The sequence below is a fragment of the Theropithecus gelada genome, chromosome 15, assembly GCF_003255815.1.
Source record: "Theropithecus gelada isolate Dixy chromosome 15, Tgel_1.0, whole genome shotgun sequence".
Taxonomy (NCBI): domain Eukaryota; kingdom Metazoa; phylum Chordata; class Mammalia; order Primates; family Cercopithecidae; genus Theropithecus; species Theropithecus gelada.
The window spans coordinates 47204241-47222931 of NC_037683.1; the positions used below are offsets into that span (position 1 = coordinate 47204241).

Sequence of the window (18691 nt, forward strand, 5' to 3'; positions counted from 1 at the left end):
GATGCCCTTTCCTGACATCGTCTACCTTACAAACTTGAAGTCTGGGTATGAGGAAAGGGCTACAATAATCCTTACTTAGGAGGCAGTGGCTTTAGTCCTTCACATTGCCTAAATGCAGAGCCCCAAAGCCCAGGACAGTGACAATGAGTTGGGTCTGAAGGGTGGTCTAGATAGGCTTCTCAGTACAAGAGCAGGTAGCTGATAGTTAGAGACAGGCAGATTTCTCTCAGAGTGACTCTCATTCCCTTCCTAATCCCAAATTCTAGAAATTGGACTCATCTCAGTCAAATGTGTCTCTGTGGCTAGAAGGTGAAAGGTGAATTGAGTCGGCATACCACCAACAGCTGCCTGTTGACTGCAAACAGGGACCCCTGTTATTTGGGGCTTAAGGATTTTCAAGTCCCAACATACGCAGTTTTCTTGCTAATTTGGGTTCTACTGAATTGGCTGTGTGTTCTGTGGTTGTCCTTTGACTTCTCTGGATTTGAGTGCCTTATAATGTATTAACATTAACGACGGGAGGAAGAAAGGCACAAGCGCTGAGAAACTGCAAAGGTATGGGATTGGGGTTACCAGAGGGTGCAATGACAATGGGGTAGGAGTAGGGTGCTAGTCATTAAGTTCAGAGTAGGGGTGGTTGGAGGCAGCGTTGGAAAGGAGCAAGAAGGGTCAGGGTGGTGATGGCATCTTAGAGGATCCCCAGGTTTTGGGAAAAGATGGATGTATAGGTTACCACAACTGGACTAGACTAATACAAGGGTTCAGTCTATTGTGCCACGTTCTTCTAGGAGGATAAACTCCGGAGCCAATGAACTGGAGCCAAGTGGGAGAGTCCGCCTCTAAGGGATTAAAGGGTCTCCTTTCACAAGTCGATCTCGCCCTATTCCTTTCGTTGATTGGCTGAGAATTCCAATCCGTCGAGGAAGCGTAGCGTTGCGGCCAATTGACGTGGCGTTACTAGGCGTGTCGCATCACTGAGGCGGGAGCCAGGCCTCAAGCGAATTTCCTGATTGGTTGCGGTCTGCGGGTTGCTGGGGAGAGGCACGGAGAGGCGGGCGAGAGTCCGCAGGGCAGACGCTGATTGGCTGAGGTGGGAGCAGCTTCCCTTCCGATGATTCGGCTCTTCTCGGCTCAGTCTCAGCGAAGCGTCTGCGTCCGTCGTTTGAGTCGTCGCTGCCGGTGCCACTGCCACCTCGCGGATCAGGAGCCAGCGTTGTTCGCCTGACGCCTCGCTGCCGGTGGGAGGAAGCGAGAGGGAAGCCGCTTGCGGGTTTGTCGCCGCTGCTTGCCCACCGCCTGGGAGAGCCGAGCCCCGGCCCAGTCGGTCGCTTGCCACCGCTCGTAGCCGTTACCCGCGGGCCGCCACAGCCGCCGGCCGGGAGAGGCGCGCGCCATGGCTTCTGGAGCCGAGTGAGTGTGCGCGCGCCGTCCGCTTGCTGCGGCGGCGCGCGCCGGGACCCGCGGCGCTGGGTAGGCCCGGCGGGGCCTGGCCGTGGGCGCGTCAGAGAGGTGGAGACCAGGAAAGAGGGAAGGGGAACTAGGGAGCGAGTGAGGGGCCGTGGACCCGGCAGGCCCGGCTGGGCCAGCTGCGCACCCGCGCGCCCCCTAGGCGGGGCTTGCGCTGGGCCCGGGTCGGAGCCTGGGGCCGGATCGTGCTGTGTCATGCAGGCCCCGGCCCGCCGGATTGGCTCCCTTGGAATGGCCGTCAGGGCCTGACGAGGTCTTCCGGCCCACACCGCCGGCGCGGAACCCCGGGGCCTTGGGGCGCCAGTCTGCCGTCCGGCCTACCACCCGCCGAAGGCCTTTGGTCCCTGGAGAGAGCAGGCCCCACGAGCCCGAGGCCCCAACCGGGCCCGGTGGGCGTGGACTTTGCGCCATGTGAAGGCCTCAGGAGCCCTGCCACCGAGGCGGAGGCCGGGGTCGGGGAAGGCCGGGCGAGCTCAGGGAAGCTCACAGCCGCCTTTTTGGAGTCAGGTCGGCCGGTACAAGGTGGGCATTCTCTGTGTGTGATCTGAGTAGTGAGGGACTGTTAGGGAGAGGGCGAGCCCTACCTTTCGCTTCTGGTGTTCTTACTTTAGGCCCGTTGTTCATATTAGAAAGTTTGAGTCAGTTTTCCTTAATGTTATGATTCGTGGGTGGGGAGAAAAGAGTTTTTCTTTAACATTTTAGGTTCTTGGTAAAGTTGGAATCTCAGTTCGTGTTTTGTGCGCCTTTCCATATTTCCAGCTTTCGTGGTGTGCAGTTTAGAGTTGCACTAACTTATCAAAAACAAACGTGCGCGCACCGCTTTACCCAGGTAGCTGTATTGAGAAATTATCCGGGCCATGGGGCTTTCTGACACCACCTCCATCCTTCAAGAAAGCGTCAGATAAAACTTGGCTACCTACCTCAGCCCATTCAATTTAGAATAGAGCTTTTAGAGGCTGGAAAAAAAAAAAAAAAAAAAAAAAAAACAACCAGCCCAAGGAAACTCTTCTATGCAAATTACCTTCCTTCCTTGAAGAGAGTAGTTTTTTGAGGTGTGTTCCTTTTTCTCAAGTTTCTGAATTGGGATAAAGTATTACTCAGTTGCTTATTTAAAAGGATCACTTACTCTGAAAGTGTTCTTTTGGTTTATATGCAGTCAGCCTTTTATTTTCAAAAGTAAAAATCTAAAATTCTTGGAACCTGGAATCATCAGCTGTTTCTAACTTCTTGGTCACCTTGATGACTCTTAGCTGAACCCCCTCCAAGTCCCTTGGAGTCCCCTGTGCAGTTCTGGAAAGGGATTGACTCATACAGAAGACAGTGGAGAATGGCCCCAGAGAGTGTCCAGAACTGCTGTTGGCCCATGGTCAGGCTGAATTCACTCTTTTAGAGACTAACACCTCTGATCTCACTAGATAGATGGGGAATTAGAGGCTTTACCTTAAGAAAAGGGCATACCACTCATCTCCAGAGCCAGAGTCCTGGCTATCGCCATCCTACCGGGATGGTAGGCAGAATGGAGGTTTTCCTAGGATGCAGCTTTGAGATTAAAATACAAACTGTTGGCTGGTCACACACAGTATCTCAGGCCTGTAATCCCAGCATTTTGGGAGGCCGAGGCAGGCAGATCACCTGAGGTCGGGAATTCAAGACCAGCCCGGGCAACAAGGAGAAACCCCATCTCTATTAAAATGCAAAAATTAGCCAGGCGTGGTGGTGGCGCACACCTGTAGTCCCAGCCACTCTGGAGGCTGAGGCAGGAGAATCACTCGAACCCAGGGAGGCAGAGGTTACAGTGAGGGAGATCGCACGACTGCACTCCAGCCTGGGCAACAGGGAGACTCCGTTTCAAAAAATAAAAAACTATGATGACTAGAGGCATCTGGCATTTTATTTTTCTCCAGTCCCAGTTCTATAAGTCAAGCAAGAAGATGGCAACGCCTGAAAGAGTATTTTGATGGGACAGGAGTGGGAGAGCTCATGGGTTTACATTGCTCTCAGCTGTCGCATTGAGCATGCTTGGCCTCCAGTGTGTTGATAAGCATTGGGAAAGTCTGCCTACTCAGCAGCATCGTGCCTAGAGTGGCACACTTTTGGAATGGGGGAAGCAAATTTGAGCACAGGAAATGGTCATTAGAAACTGTCATTAGAAACTAGTTTAGAGGCAGTGGTTAAAAATGCAGCCTATGTGTGAGGGTTAGCAGAAGGCCTACCATTTTGTTCGATGAATGGGGTTTGTTTTTCTCTTGGGTGTATCAGGACCCAGAGATGTAAAAACCCCACAGCTTCCTAGCTGAGCACAGTGTCTTTTCTCTGTCTTTTGGAAATTGTGAGGATATTTCCAATGGGAATACTATTTTGTGTTGCTTTGTTGACTGCAGTATCCCCAGCCCTTAGAACAATGCCTGGCACATAATTGACACTCATGAATTTGTTGAATGAAGAAATTCCTTTTAAAAATTTATTTTCTTTGGCTTCTTTCATTGTCTAGCCTTCCTACTTTGGTTAATGCTTATGTTTTCTGAGCCTTACTAACAGGAGGCAGCTCTTAAAAAAGAGAGAGAGAGTGCTGGGTACGGTGGCTCACGCCTGTAGTCCCAGCACTTTGGGAGGCCGAGGTGGGCAGATCACCTGAGGTCAGGAGTTCGAGACCAGCCTGACCAACATGGTGAAACCCCATCTCTAGTAAAAATGCAGAATTAGCTGGGCGTGGTGGCGCATGCCTGTAATCCCAGCTACTGGGAAGGCTGAGGCAGGAGAATCACTTGAACCTGGGAGGCGGAGCAGAGGTTGCAGTTAGCTGAGATCCCTTCATTGCATTCCAGCCTGTACAACAAGAGCGAAACTCCATCTCAAGAAAAAAAAAAAAAAGAGAGAGAGAACTTGAGTCTACTAAGTGACAGCTGGAGATGGGCTAGGTAATAAGTTGGTGTCACTGTCTGGTGAATGACCCTGTCTTGTAGGAAATAACAAACTGAGTATAGACCCAGTCAACTTTGATTTGGATGAGAGGGATTTGTATTTGCACAATGTTTCAGCATTTCTTGGTTTTGGTTTTTTGAGCCAACTTTATGGAATTGTGTGCTTTTGCAGAAATTACTGTGAAGTTCCCTTTGACCTTGAGCCTCTTTCTGGCGGTTTCATGTCTGTTAGTGTTGTTTCCAAATATGATGGTCTTTATGCTTGGCATTCCTTTGGTACTATGGAATGCCCTGGCATCAGTAGGTTTAGCCTATAAGGAGGGTAGCGCCAATAATTCTGCTTCATTGTCCCCAGGCTTGCTTGGTAGGACTTGAGAGCTCCCTGAGCCTCAAGGGAAGTTGTCTGGCTTACTTCATTCCCTGGAAAGTTAGCTTATGCTTTATACTGTTAATCATGGTGACCATTAATACCATGTGCCAGCTATTATGTTAAGCATTTTACATTCATTATCTCCCTTAAGACAATAAGCCTCTGAGGTAAGTATTATAGTCTCTCTCTTATAGAGGAGGACATCAAAGTTCAGAGGTTAGGTAACTTGCCCAAGATCACAGTTAAGCAGTGGCAGAATTGGAATTCAGACCCAATGGGTCTGACTATTATAGAGTTCCTGCTTTTAACCACTCTTCTATAAGTCTAAGACTATTTTTATTTCTCTAATAACTCTTCAGTCTCCATTTCTATTATGTCTTCTTGGGGCAGGATTACTCACTTGGAGCCTTATAGCTGGGACACTGATGCTCAAAATACCAGGAGCTGCCGGAATGGGTATTGTAATATGTATGCTAGATATTGCTCCTTGTGACCTTGGCTGCCTTTCCTTCATCCGAGCTCTCTGGTCTAAGGACAGCTTCATCTATTCACTGTTTCTTTCCTAAGTATGAGTTTTAGAGACTGGTGAGGCCCTTGGGGCAGGAGTGTCTACTGGGACTGACTCCATTTCCTGCTTCTAGTTCAAAAGGTGATGACCTATCAACAGCCATTCTCAAACAGAAGAACCGTCCCAATCGGTTAATTGTTGATGAAGCCATCAATGAGGACAACAGTGTGGTGTCCTTGTCCCAGGTAAGCTGGGGCCACAGACTAGTCTTTCCTCACTGCACTTACTTGAGGGATTTGCCCAGGTTTCTTTTCTCATTTTGCAGATATTTCTATTTGCAGACTGCAGATAGAGTGGGGTTTACTGGGAATCCCAATCTCCAGGGCTGTTGCTTACTCCCCTTCTGCCCAGTGACCCAAAGGCCTTAACTTTCTTTCCTCAGCCCAAGATGGATGAATTGCAGTTGTTCCGAGGTGACACAGTGTTGCTGAAAGGAAAGAAGAGACGAGAAGCTGTTTGCATCGTCCTTTCTGATGACACTTGTTCTGATGAGAAGATTCGGATGAATAGAGTTGTTCGGAATAACCTTCGTGTACGCCTAGGGGATGTCATCAGGTGTGTGGGGTTTTTGGCTCCACAGGGATGGGAGGCCAGAGATAGCCTGCATTACAGGCAGTACCCACGTATTACAGGCAGGACCAAGTTCTTGGAACCTGTCGATGCAGGAAGCCTGCTGGTCATGGGAAGACTTTGCTTCAGGATTGTCTTTAGGTTTTGGTTCTGCCTTCTTGGGACTTCAAAATCCATTTCTGCAGGTCGCTTGAGACATATTGGCATTCCTGTAACTTTCTTGGTGCCTTTATTTTTTCCTACTAGAAGTGTAATTTATCATACTTATAGTCTAGCTTAGGATACCACTTGAGGGTTTGTATGTATCTGCCAAATAACCTCCTCACTACTCTCACTAGTATGTCCAATTAATGGCTTGTGTTGGGGTTGGAATGAGGTGGGGATATGGACATGGAAGGTGAGCTGCTAGCAGGCCTTTTAAGCCCCTAAGTGAACCCGGGAGAGAGGAATAGTTGGAGCCAGACCCAGGATAGTTCTCAATGTGAGTGATTTTGCTTGTTCTTGCACAATTTTAGGCAAGAGGTTGCCCCATCTTGGAGTCATCTCTAGCCACTCTTACCCAACCAACCATCACCTGGCCAGGATCATCTCAGGCTTTTGATTCTTTTTGATGGAGTCTAAGTTTCATGTAGCTTTCTTCTTGGGGGTGCTTAGTCACTTCCTCAAGGTGTTCTGAACACCTGGCTGAGATAATTTTGTTTTTTTCACTTCTGTTTCACTGACCCTGACAATTGTTAGCTTAAGACCTTCCCTTGTAATACTGGGTCACCAATATTAGCTAGAAGGGGATCATCCTCGGATATCTCACTGAAGACCTTGCATATCTTTGTGGGGTTTCTAAATGTGTGGCTCTTGATTTTGGCTCACTGATTAGAAGTGAGTGGGGCTGTTCCTTTGCCCTCACTTCCACGGTGTTCTCCTTCCTCTCTTCACCTAAAGCCATCCTGCCTTTTCTTTTTCACTTACTATCAGCTATCTGTGCCAGGCCCTTTTGGACACCCAGTGCTTGGGCCCGAAGTGTGGTTGGTAATATGGAGTCTGCTTGTCATCCTCAGCATCCAGCCATGCCCTGATGTGAAGTACGGCAAACGTATCCACGTGCTGCCCATTGATGACACGGTGGAAGGCATTACTGGTAATCTCTTTGAGGTATACCTTAAGCCGTACTTCCTGGAAGCTTATCGACCCATTCGGAAAGGTGAGAGCTAATTCTGAGTTTAAGGATTATTGACTGTAGGGAATAAACCTTGGAACATCTTCGTCTTGTTTTCTTTTTTTTTTTTTTTAATCTTTTATGCTTTTCTCCTGTATTTATTTATTTATTTTTTAAGAGATGGGGTCAGCTGGGCACCGTTGCTCACACCTATAACCCCAGCGATTTGGGAGGCTGAGGCGGGTGGATCACTTGAGGCCAGGAGTTCGAGACCAGCCTGTCCAACATGGCAAAACCCCATTGTGGGCACCTGTAATCCCAACTACCTGGGGGGCTGAGGCACGAGAATTGCTTGAACCCAAGAGGTGGAGGTTGCAGTGAGCCAAGACCAGGCCACTGTACTCCAGCCTGGGTGACAGAGCAAGACTCTGTCTCAAAAAAAAAAAGAAATGGGGTCTCACTATGATGCCCATGCTGGTCTCAAACTGCTGGGCTCAAGTGACCCACCTGCCATGGCCTCCCAAAGTGCTGGGATTACAGGCATGAGCCCTCATGCCTAGTCTCATTTTCTTTTCATTTTTTTTTTTAACAGAGTCTCGCTCTGTCCCCCAGGCTGGAGTGCAGTGGTCCAATCTCAGCTCACTGCAACCTCCTCCTCCTGGGTTCAAGCAGTTCTCCTGCCTCAGCCTCCTGAGTAGCTGGGCTTATAGGCGTCTGCCACCACGCTTGGCTAATTTTTGTATTTTTAGTAGAGATGGGGTGTCACTGTGTTGGTCAGGCTGGTCTTGAACTCGACTTCAGGTGAGCCACCGTGCCCGGCCGCTAGACTCGTTTTCATATATTTGTATACACATGCATGCAAACCCTGCACACATATTCAGATGTCTTACCCTGCTCCTTTCCTCCATCCTTCCCTGGCTCCCATCTCTCCCCTTCTCTGTTCCGGGAGAGTAAGCTATCTTTATGGATCTCTGAAGGAGAAGGTGGTCCATTTTGGCTGGGTCAGGGTCCAGAGTGCACAGTTCTATCATTGGTGGTTGTAGTGAAAACTTGGGCTACTTACATGGCAGAAGTCAGAACTTGATAGTCTTCTGACATGTCAGGTTTTCTTGACTGACCTCTTGAGCGTCAGAGGGACTCTTCACAGTTTACCTTTCTCCTCTTACCTGCTGCTTATTAAGACAGGTGGAGTTGGGGAGAAATAGGGCAATATCTAATGAGTTTGGCATTTTGACCCCAGGGTCTGATGAGTTCTCACTTTGTCTTGTAGTTGACGCCCCTAACTGTGCTTGTACTGCTTGCTCTCATAGGAGACATTTTTCTTGTCCGTGGTGGGATGCGTGCTGTGGAGTTCAAAGTGGTGGAAACAGATCCTAGCCCTTATTGCATTGTTGCTCCAGACACAGTGATCCACTGCGAAGGGGAGCCTATCAAACGAGAGGTGAGTTTTCTCCCTGATTCCAGTATCCAATTTCATGATTACTCAGTGTGGCATCATGTGGTAACTGTCAAGACTGGGTGCTCGGCCGGCTGTGGTGGCTCACACCTGTAATCCCAGTACTTTGGGAGGCTGAGGTGGGCAGATCACTTGAGGTCAGGTGTTCGAGACCAGCCTGGGCAACATGGTGATACCCCGTCTCTACTAAAAATACAAAAATTAGCCAGGCCTGGTGGTGAACATCTGGAATCCCAGCTACTCGGGAGACTGAGGCAGGAGAATCGGTTGAACCCAGGAGTTGGAGGTTGCAGTGAGCTGAGTTTGTGCCACTTCTCTCCAGCCTGGTTGACCAAAAAAAAAAAAAAAGAGACTGGGTGTTCTTTGGAGAACTAACCATCTTTCAGGGATGAGAAACCTGCCAGCTATTCATTTCTGGGCCTAATTGTTTGTTGGATGTACCTAATGTCAGGAATTTCAAAAACCTAGACTGAATCCAAAATATATAAGTGATTGAAACCATTTTTGAAGTAAAGCTGATGGTGGCTTCAGGCCTCTGCCCATTCCCAGGGTTTCCAGCTTCAGGTTTTAGAGACCCTTTCTCAGTAAGACTACGAGTAATGTGAGAGGCAAGGACTGTGCTGGAAATCTTTGCCTTGGGATTTTTGTGGTGGTTCTTTGAGGCTGGATCCCTTTAGAGGAGAATCTTCTTTTTTAAATTTAATTTAATTTTTAATGAGATGGGATCTTGCTGTATTGCCCAGGAACAACTGGACTCAAGCAGTCCTCCCACCTCTGCCTTCCAAAGTGCTAGGATTACAGATGTGAGCCACCGTGCCGGGTTGAGAATCTTATTATACTCATACGCTAGGTTTTTGCACACTAGGTAGTGGAATGATTTAGAGAAACTCAACTTTTGCTGATATAATATTCTTGCCTTCTCCTTTCTCTCTTCCACATTCAGGATGAGGAAGAGTCCTTGAATGAAGTAGGGTATGATGACATTGGTGGCTGCAGGAAGCAGCTAGCTCAGATAAAGGAGATGGTGGAACTGCCCCTGAGACATCCTGCCCTCTTTAAGGCAATTGGTGTGAAGGTGAGCATCCTGGGCTCTGGGATCAAGTCTAAAGTGGTGATTAATATCCAGTGTCTAATCCTGGGACTGTTTTCATACATGGCTTTCATTATTGCCTTGGATTAGAGGGGCAATAATATATCCTTTAGTTTACCTAAGGCTCTAAATTCATTAGAGCTGATGGTCTAGACCAGAGTAGGCTAATTAAATTGTCTGTCGTGTGCATGTGCGCACAAAACACACACACATATATGGGGTTTTTTCCACAACTCTTAGAATATAAAAGCCATTATTGTATCAATGGACCCCGTAAAAACAAATCTCACAATAGTTTGCCAGCCTGTCTAGAGCAATGTCACCCAATAGAAGTAAGGAAGTTAAAGGAAATTTTCAGAGTGTTAAAGGGTTTTGAGTCTGAAACATTTGAGAACTATTGGTCTAGAGTGTAGCTTCCCAATCTTTTCTATATCATGGAACACATTGAAGATGAAGTTACTCATTTTCCTAGTAGGTATCACACAAATTCATCTTCTATGTGGACAGTTTACGTGTTCTGCTTGTGGATAGGACTATAGAAAGGGTAGTGTCAAAGAAGAAAATTGATGATTGTAAGAAACACCATTCCAGTGTGATAAATTCTGGAGGGCATGGTTATTGGAGTGAGTGATTCTCTGGCAATGAAGAAAATAGACCCTGTTCTCTTAAATGGCTTAGCTAGTCTTTGGCCCTTGGTCTGTCTAAAATCGAGCCCTTTGTGTAATGGCCTCTTGCCTTTGCCTAGTCATGTATCTTCAAATACATTTGGACTAGAGTTTCTCTGCCCTTAGTCTCCTATGCAAGTTACAATCATAAATATTGCCCACTTTCTAGCAGTATTTTCCCTGCTAGTAATAGAAATGATTGTGGCCTAAAGTAAATTGTCTGCTTAGCATTTACTACTGAGGGCTTATTCTTAATATTGTCAGGGTTGAAGCCTGGTTCTCCCTGTCTCTGGAGCCCTAGTTAAGCCATTTTAGGGTTTGGGAGAAGGTGGGAACGTAATCACACTCTGCATTGGTCCACAGCCTCCTAGAGGAATCCTGCTTTACGGACCTCCTGGAACAGGAAAGACCCTGATTGCTCGAGCTGTAGCAAATGAGACTGGAGCCTTTTTCTTCTTGATCAATGGTAAGATACTTGGTTCATCTTATGCTGGCTAGACCCAATTTTGAACTGGGCTCATGAGCTGGAGCACTCATGGACACATCCTTTTTGCACCCATGCCCTCCTGCACCTTTATAGCATATTTCTTCTGCTTGGGTATGTTACAGACAGATGAGCAATAGAGGGAGATATTTTACACTGGTGCTCCCTGTCCTGCCCACCTTGAGAAAGATTGTGGACAGACTGAAGAGCAGGAGCAAGCTAGAGCGAGAAAGCAAAGGGCGAATGCTTAGTGATTTGAGAGAGTTTGGGGAAAATGAACTTCGATTACTGGCTCTTGGAGAATGCTATTTAGTGGTGTGCCATCTCTCCTGCTCTGGCTAGAGCGTTTGTTGTCACATTTACACTTCTAGTTCAACTGTGAGAAGAGTATACTGAGTCCCTGGGCTTCTCTCCAGCCTTGCCTGGTGGCTTTCCTGGGATAATGGCTGGTAGAGGATCTGAGAAGTAGGCATAGGTTACCACCTTCTCACCCAGGACCTGTCTCTGGGCCAAACAAGCAAGATAACTGATTTTTGGGGGCAATTGGGAAAGACTGTCATTTTGTTATTGCCTCCATTCTGTATCCTTTCAGGTCCTGAGATCATGAGCAAATTGGCTGGTGAGTCTGAGAGCAACCTTCGTAAAGCCTTCGAGGAGGCTGAGAAGAATGCTCCTGCCATCATCTTCATTGATGAGCTGGATGCCATCGCTCCCAAAAGAGAGAAAGTAGGAGCTTACTTGAGGGGATAGTGGGGGGTTGGAAGGCCCTGACTTCACTTCTGACCAGACATCCTGTTCTGGCAGACTCATGGTGAGGTGGAGCGGCGCATCGTATCACAGTTGTTGACCCTCATGGATGGCCTAAAGCAGAGAGCACATGTGATTGTCATGGCAGCAACCAACAGACCCAACAGCATTGACCCAGCTCTACGGCGATTTGGTAAGGACTCCAGATACTTTTGACCATGTCCTTGCTTAGGTCCTACCTCTCTCCTTCATCTAAGTCACCTAATCCTCTTGAAGCCCTTCACAGTGATTGGATCTGGGTTTCTTTTTCCTTTATCCTACGTCCTGTCTAGAGTGACCATCCACCCTGGTTTTCCTGAGACTGAAAGGTTTCCCAGGGTTGAGACTTTTTCTTTGCTAACATTAGGACAATCCTGTGCTAGCTGAGATGGTTGGTCACCCTAGGCCTGTCTCTTACCTCTGGACTAGAAACGAGCCCTGTCTATGTTCATGCACTGTCCCACAGGTCGCTTTGACAGGGAGGTAGATATTGGAATTCCTGATGCTACGGGACGCTTAGAGATTCTTCAGATCCATACCAAGAACATGAAGCTGGCAGATGATGTGGACCTGGAACAGGTGAAGTGATGATGAGGGCTGACCAGGCGTTACAATATCTCTAGGCAGTTGCTGGGAACTGACTAGAGACATAAGGTTTTGATGTGAGGAGATGGGTTTTTATTTCTGGACAGGGGAAAGGAGGTAATCTGAGATTAAATCCAGGAAATTGGAGTTGGCATTTTTCTCACTTGACGCTGCATTTAGAGTAAATCAGAATTGTTGGAGCAGCTTTATTTCTAGGTCCCGAGTCCAGGATTAAGTACTTAAAACCCAGCCCATAAAGGTATTGCTAGTATATGTATTCAAGGAAATTAGAGGACACAGGAATAGCAGTCAGGGGAAGCATTCTATTGTCTCTGAGCCTCCTGCGGCAGCTGGGTCTTTGAGGCAGCACAGTAAATAGATCTTTCTCTGCAGGTAGCCAATGAGACTCACGGGCATGTGGGTGCTGACTTAGCAGCCCTGTGCTCAGAGGCTGCTCTGCAAGCCATCCGCAAGAAGATGGATCTCATTGACCTAGAGGATGAGACCATTGATGCCGAGGTCATGAACTCTTTAGCAGTTACTATGGATGACTTCCGGGTAAGGACCACACCCCTGCCTCAGGTACACACATATGTGCTTTGACCCCTCCCCTGGTAAGTCTCATCCCCAGTTTTCCCTCCTTTTCTAGTGGGCCTTGAGCCAGAGTAACCCATCAGCACTGCGGGAAACCGTGGTAGAGGTGCCACAGGTAACCTGGGAAGACATCGGGGGCCTAGAGGATGTCAAACGTGAGCTTCAGGAGCTGGTCCAGGTAGGGTAACTTGGTCCAGGCTGAGTCACTGCCTCAGTACATTGTAATTGACCTTGGTGATCTTAGGGTGTCAACACGTTTGCTGCAAGAGATGTGAGAGCACGACTTAGGAACCTATTGTTCTTAGATTTGAGGCACTAAGGAATCTGCTTCTAGAGAACCTGGATCTGATACCATTGGGTACACCATGAAGTAATGGAGGGCATGCTTCTGTTTAGTTAGGTTTCTTTCACAAGGTGGAGGTAACCTTGAACCCTCTTTCCTTTTCCTCCTAGTATCCTGTGGAACACCCAGACAAATTCCTGAAGTTTGGCATGACACCCTCCAAGGGAGTTCTGTTCTATGGACCTCCTGGCTGTGGGAAAACTTTGTTGGCCAAAGCCATTGCTAATGAATGCCAGGCCAACTTCATCTCCATCAAAGGTCCTGAGCTTCTCACCATGTGGTTTGGGGAGTCTGAGGCCAATGTCAGAGAAATCTTTGACAAGGTGAGCTACAATAGGCTGAGCTATCTATTGATTTGCCTGGGGACAAGGAATAGAGGCTGTTTTTCTTTAAGACGGTTGAAACATTCTTATTACTGGCTTCTCAACTGGACAGCAAGTCACTTGATTTTCTTTCTGAGGTGTGAGAGAGCTGTTTTGTTGTTTTTTTTTTTTCTTAGATTGAGACAGGGTCTGGCTCTGTTGCCCAGGCTGGAGGGCAGTGGTACAGTCATAGTTCACAGTAACCTTGAAACCTGGGCTTAAGCCATTCTACTGCAGACTCCTGAGTAGCTGGGACTACAGGCATGCGTCACCACATCTGGCTAATTTTTTATTTTTTGTAGAGATGAAGTCTCAGTATGTTGCCCATGCTGGTTTTGGATTTCTGGCCTCAAGTGATCCTCCCACCTTGGCCTTCCAAAGTGCTGGGAATACAGGTGTGAGCCACCACGTTTGGCCGAGAGATCTAGTTTTGTTAATGCTTGAATCAATCCATTCCTCCTACAGGCCCGCCAAGCTGCCCCATGTGTGCTATTCTTTGATGAGCTGGATTCGATTGCCAAGGCTCGTGGAGGTAACATTGGAGATGGTGGTGGGGCTGCTGACCGAGTCATCAACCAGATCCTGACAGAAATGGATGGCATGTCCACAAAAAAAAATGTGTTCATCATTGGCGCTACCAACCGGCCTGACATCATTGATCCTGCCATCCTCAGACCTGGCCGTCTTGATCAGCTCATCTACATCCCACTTCCTGATGAGAAGTCACGTGTTGCCATCCTCAAGGCTAACCTGCGCAAGTCCCCAGTTGCCAAGGCAGGTGCAGGATCATGGGCTGTGGGAGACTTGTATGAGTCCTCAGTCTGGTATAGAGTGCTCTTTGGGTTCTGGACAAGATTGCTTTGGGGTTAGGGTTGGTCTAAAGGGAAGGTAGAATTTTTGAGGGTATTAAGATAATCTAGAATCAGGAATAAAATGGGGTGGCCAAAGAAGGGGCAAACTAGTTGGGAGTGCTTGGATGGCCCAAAGATCTGTGTATCTCAAGAGAGAAGAGGCTAAATGCTAAGGTAGCTCTGCTGCTTCTTTTAGGATGTGGACTTGGAGTTCCTGGCTAAAATGACTAATGGCTTCTCTGGAGCTGACCTTACAGAGATTTGCCAGCGTGCTTGCAAGCTGGCCATCCGTGAATCCATCGAAAGTGAGATTAGGCGAGAACGAGAGAGGCAGACAAACCCATCAGCCATGGTGAGTCTGTATCCTTTCCCCAGATGTGCCAGTCATGGGGAGCCAGGCAGCAGCCACCACCATGCCCTAGAGTTGAGAGTAGAAGTTGTTGAAAAGATCATCTGAGAAGAATGTTAATAGGGCATCAAAGATAAAGAATACTGAGGTGAATCCATTCAATTTGGAATAAGGCCGAGAAGAGATGGGCAGGCTCCATTCTCAGTCTAAACCAAGCTCCATGAGGGAAATCAAAGTATGAGAGTGCACCAAACAGAGCAAAGTTTTTGTTCTTGTTTTTGTTTTTTTTTGAGACGAAGTCTTGCTCTGTTGCCCAGACCGAAGTGCAGTGGCACGATCTCGGCTCACTGCAACCTCCGCCTCCCAGGTGTAAGCCATTCTCCTGCCTCAGCCTCCCGAGTAGCTGGGACTACAGGTGCATGCCACCACGCCCGGCTAGTGTTTTGTATTTTTTTTTAGTAGAGACGGGGTTTCACCGTGTTAGCCAGGATGGTCTCGATCTCCTGACCTTGTGATCCGCCCGCCTTGGGCTTTCAAAGTGCTGGGATTACAGGTGTGAGCTGCAGAGCAAGGTTTTGAACTGAGATGAGACCCATATACCTGTCCCTGATGGTTGGGGAAGGGATGGGGTCCGCAGACCTCCCAAAATGAAAAGACAAATTCATGTGTGTGTAAGCTCCATAAAGGTAGGATCTCTGTCATCTCACTTGTTTTCCACTATGTCCTGTGTTACCCTTAATTAATTCATTAAGTTCCAAACATGGGACTTAATGAATGAGCAAATAAATGGCTTTCTTTCTGTTTTGAAGGGTCTGTGACCTTCTCTCTCCCATAAAAGCTTAAAACTACTGATGAACTAATCCTAGGAAGCAGTCTCATAAGTCACAGCAATTGGCCTCTCAATGGAAGAGATAGGTTTTGAGCTGGGCTGTGAAGAGAGTATAATTTGAATAAAGGGAATAAGCAGCCCAAATAATGTGCTCTAGTAGTAGGATTGCAATCATTGGGAAACCCTGGGTATGTTTAGGAGTATATGTGTCACTGAAAGTGAGACCACTGGGTAGGATGTAATCCAAATGTGGTAAGCACTGAAAGCCATTGGCATTTCCTTTTAAAGTATTAAGCCCTAGTGATCTGTGTTTACCAACTATAGGAGGTAGAAGAGGATGATCCAGTGCCTGAGATCCGTCGAGATCACTTTGAAGAAGCCATGCGCTTTGCGCGCCGTTCTGTCAGTGACAATGACATTCGGAAGTACGAGATGTTCGCCCAGACCCTTCAGCAGAGTCGGGGCTTTGGCAGCTTCAGGTAACTTGGTTGGGAGCCTTAGACAGTGCTTAAGTTACTTTGGGGACCTACACCAAAAAGGGAATGGGAATCCTAAGGAAGCTAGAGGGGTAGTTGTGGAAATCTTACACAGGCTCTGTCCTAACCGTCTTTTTTGGCTTTGCTCTCGTACGCAGATTCCCTTCAGGGAACCAGGGTGGAGCTGGCCCCAGTCAGGGCAGTGGAGGCGGCACAGGTGGCAGTGTATACACAGAAGACAATGACGATGACCTGTATGGCTAAGTGGTGGTGGCCAGCATGCAGTGAGCTGGCCTGCCCGGACCTTGTTCCCTGGGGGTGGGGGCGCTTGCCCAGGAGAGGGACCAGGGGTGCGCCCACAGCCTGCTCCATTCTTCAGTCTGAACAGTTCAGCTACAGTCTGACTCTGGACAGGGGGTTTCTGTTGCAAAAATACAAAACAAAAGCGAAAAAATAAAAGCGATTTTCATTTGGTAGGTGGAGAGTGAATTACCAACAGGGAATTGGGCCTTGGGCCTATGCCATTTCTATTGTAGTTTGGGGCAGTGCAGGGGACCTGTGTGGGGTGTGAACCAAGGCACTACTGCCACCTGCCACAGTAAAGCATCTGCACTTGACTCAATGCTGCCCGAGCCCTCCCTTCCCCCTATCCAACCTGGGTAGGTGGGTAGGGGCCACAGTTGCTGGGTGTTTATATAGAGAGTAGGTTGATTTATTTTACATGCTTTTGAGTTAATGTTGGAAAACTAATCACAAGCAGTTTCTAAACCAAAAAATGACATGTTGTAAAAGGACAATAAACGTTGGGTCAAAATGGAGCCTGAGTCCTGGGCCCTGTGCCTGCTTCTTTTCCTGGGAAGAGCTTTGGGCTACCCACCACTCCCAAGGCATTCTTCCAAATGTGAAATCCTGGAAGTAAGATTGCACCTTCTTCCTTTCCTGATCAACATCAGTATGATGTCTCCTGTTGCCTCACCCTGTGTGTGCAGTATCACTAGATAGGACTGGTGGAAAGGGAGCAGCCTGACAGAGCTCCAAATGTGGAGAATATGGCATCCCTCCACCTATATTTGATGTGAACGGTAAGGCTAGGCCTGCAGAATCCCTTATCCTGACCAAAGACTCTGTTTAGGAGCCATTTGAAAATCATAGGGTTGCAAAAAAATACAATCTTATTTGCAGGTGGATATTCTCTATACTCCCTTTTAATGCATCTAAAAATCCCAAACATCCCCTGGTTGGTGATCACTTAGCGTTGTGCCCACCTTTATTTTATGTACTTTGTTTGATTTAAAAAAAAAAAAAAAAAAAAAGCTTTTTGTTAATATATAAGATTTTAGTATTGAATTTTTTTTTCCAAACAGAAAATAGACTGTCCTCTTCAATCACTTAGTGCTTCTGGGGTCAGTACAATGATGCCTCACCCAGAGGGTGCAGAGAAAATAAATTACTAAATATTACTAAATATATGCCTCACCCAGGGGGTGCAGAGAAAATAAATTACGAAATATATGTTGATTGGGTTTGGGACATAAAAGACAGTCCTGAACACCATAATTTTGAATAAAATACTGTAGTCTCCAAAGATCAAAATCCCTAAAGTCTAAAATTCTGAAAATCACAATCCCAAAAGGTCAAAATCCCAAAATACAATTCTGGAAGAAATGCTAAACATTCTTCGAAAATTTACTTACATTTAAAAAAGCGTATTTATTTGAGAAACAACACGACAGAACATTTCATAGGCCACTTTACACGATAAAATAGGGAATAGTAACGTTTTTGCAAGGTAAACACTCAGGTATACCAATAACAGTTGCACAGATATAATGGTGATGAGCAGATGAAACATATTCATAAAGAAATAGGTCAGAAAGGGAAATGTATAAATGCTTGTCACTATGCTTGGTAATTGTGGGCATCTAGCTTTATAACTGTGGTCAACTGTAATACTGTGACAGAAAACCTAAGTCTTGATGAGATGGTTCAAAAACTGTTACGGTAACCACTGCATTGTCTCCCAGAGAGACGAGGTCTTGAGAACGTTTTATTCTTCACAAATGCACGTGTACAAAAAACAGACGTCTCTTCATTTATTGAGGAACTTTCAACATTTTTATGCACACATACAATGCTCACACACAGAGTCAACATTGTGGTCATGGAGTCAAATTTTTAATGTCCAAGGCACCAGAAGAAAAATCTGTCCTAGTCTGGACGCGGTGGCTCGTGCCTGTAATCCTAGCACTTTGGGAGGCTGAGGCGGGCGGATCACCTGAGGTCAGGAGTTTGAGACCAGCCTGACCAACGTGGAGAAACCCCATCTCCACTAAAAATACAAAATTAGCCAGGCGTGGTGGCGCATGCCTGTACTCCCAGCTACTTGGGAGACTGAGGCAGAGAATAGCTTGAACCCGGGACACCGAGGTTGCGGTGAGCTGAGATCGCGCCATTGCACCCCAGACTGGGCAACAAGAGTGAAACTCCATCGTAAGAAGAAAAATCTATCCTAGCTCTTACAGACCAATTGCCTTCTGTATTTGTTCTCTCTGGGACCCTGCCTGTTGGATGGTACCCAACAACATCGAAGGCAGGTCTTCCCCACTGAGCCGACTCAGACTTACAAAGTAATCTCCAGAAACAACCTCACAGACACACCCAGATAATGCTTTGCCAGATTTCTAAATACTTAATCCAGTAAAATTGACACCTAAAATTAAGTCCACAATTCTGCTCATTGGCAACTTGGCACCCTGATGTGTCTCTTTAAAC

The 18691-nt window shown here is 47.1% G+C and overlaps 1 protein-coding gene across 2 annotated transcripts; it reads left to right on the forward strand.

Moving 5' to 3' along the window:
* Window positions 1-516: 516 nt before the first annotated feature.
* On the forward strand, window positions 517-16750 carry VCP (valosin containing protein). 2 transcript variants are annotated; one of them, XM_025358983.1, is made up of 17 exons: window positions 517-1470; window positions 5400-5511; window positions 5709-5881; window positions 6952-7094; window positions 8360-8490; window positions 9449-9580; window positions 10624-10726; window positions 11337-11470; window positions 11549-11684; window positions 11997-12109; window positions 12509-12673; window positions 12765-12887; window positions 13163-13375; window positions 13880-14188; window positions 14462-14617; window positions 15768-15922; window positions 16078-16750. In XM_025358983.1, exons 3-17 carry the CDS (start codon window positions 5715-5717, stop codon window positions 16181-16183), a joined length of 2286 nt encoding a protein of 761 aa, XP_025214768.1. In that variant the 5' UTR covers window positions 517-1470; window positions 5400-5511; window positions 5709-5714; the 3' UTR covers window positions 16184-16750. The 2 variants fall into 2 exon arrangements, with proteins under 2 accessions (XP_025214768.1, XP_025214767.1); XM_025358982.1 differs by having other exon boundaries at window positions 517-1410; window positions 16078-16743.
* Window positions 16751-18691: the final 1941 nt, after the last annotated feature.

What these genes read in the sequence shown, in the direction of transcription:
- VCP (XM_025358982.1), top strand. An exon ending in CCCAGCTCTACGGCGATTTG is followed by an intron (nt 11,685 to 11,996) that starts GTAAGGACTCCA and finishes ACTGTCCCACAG; the next exon opens with GTCGCTTTGACAGGGAGGTA. An exon ending in AGACAAACCCATCAGCCATG is followed by an intron (nt 14,618 to 15,767) that starts GTGAGTCTGTAT and finishes TACCAACTATAG; the next exon opens with GAGGTAGAAGAGGATGATCC.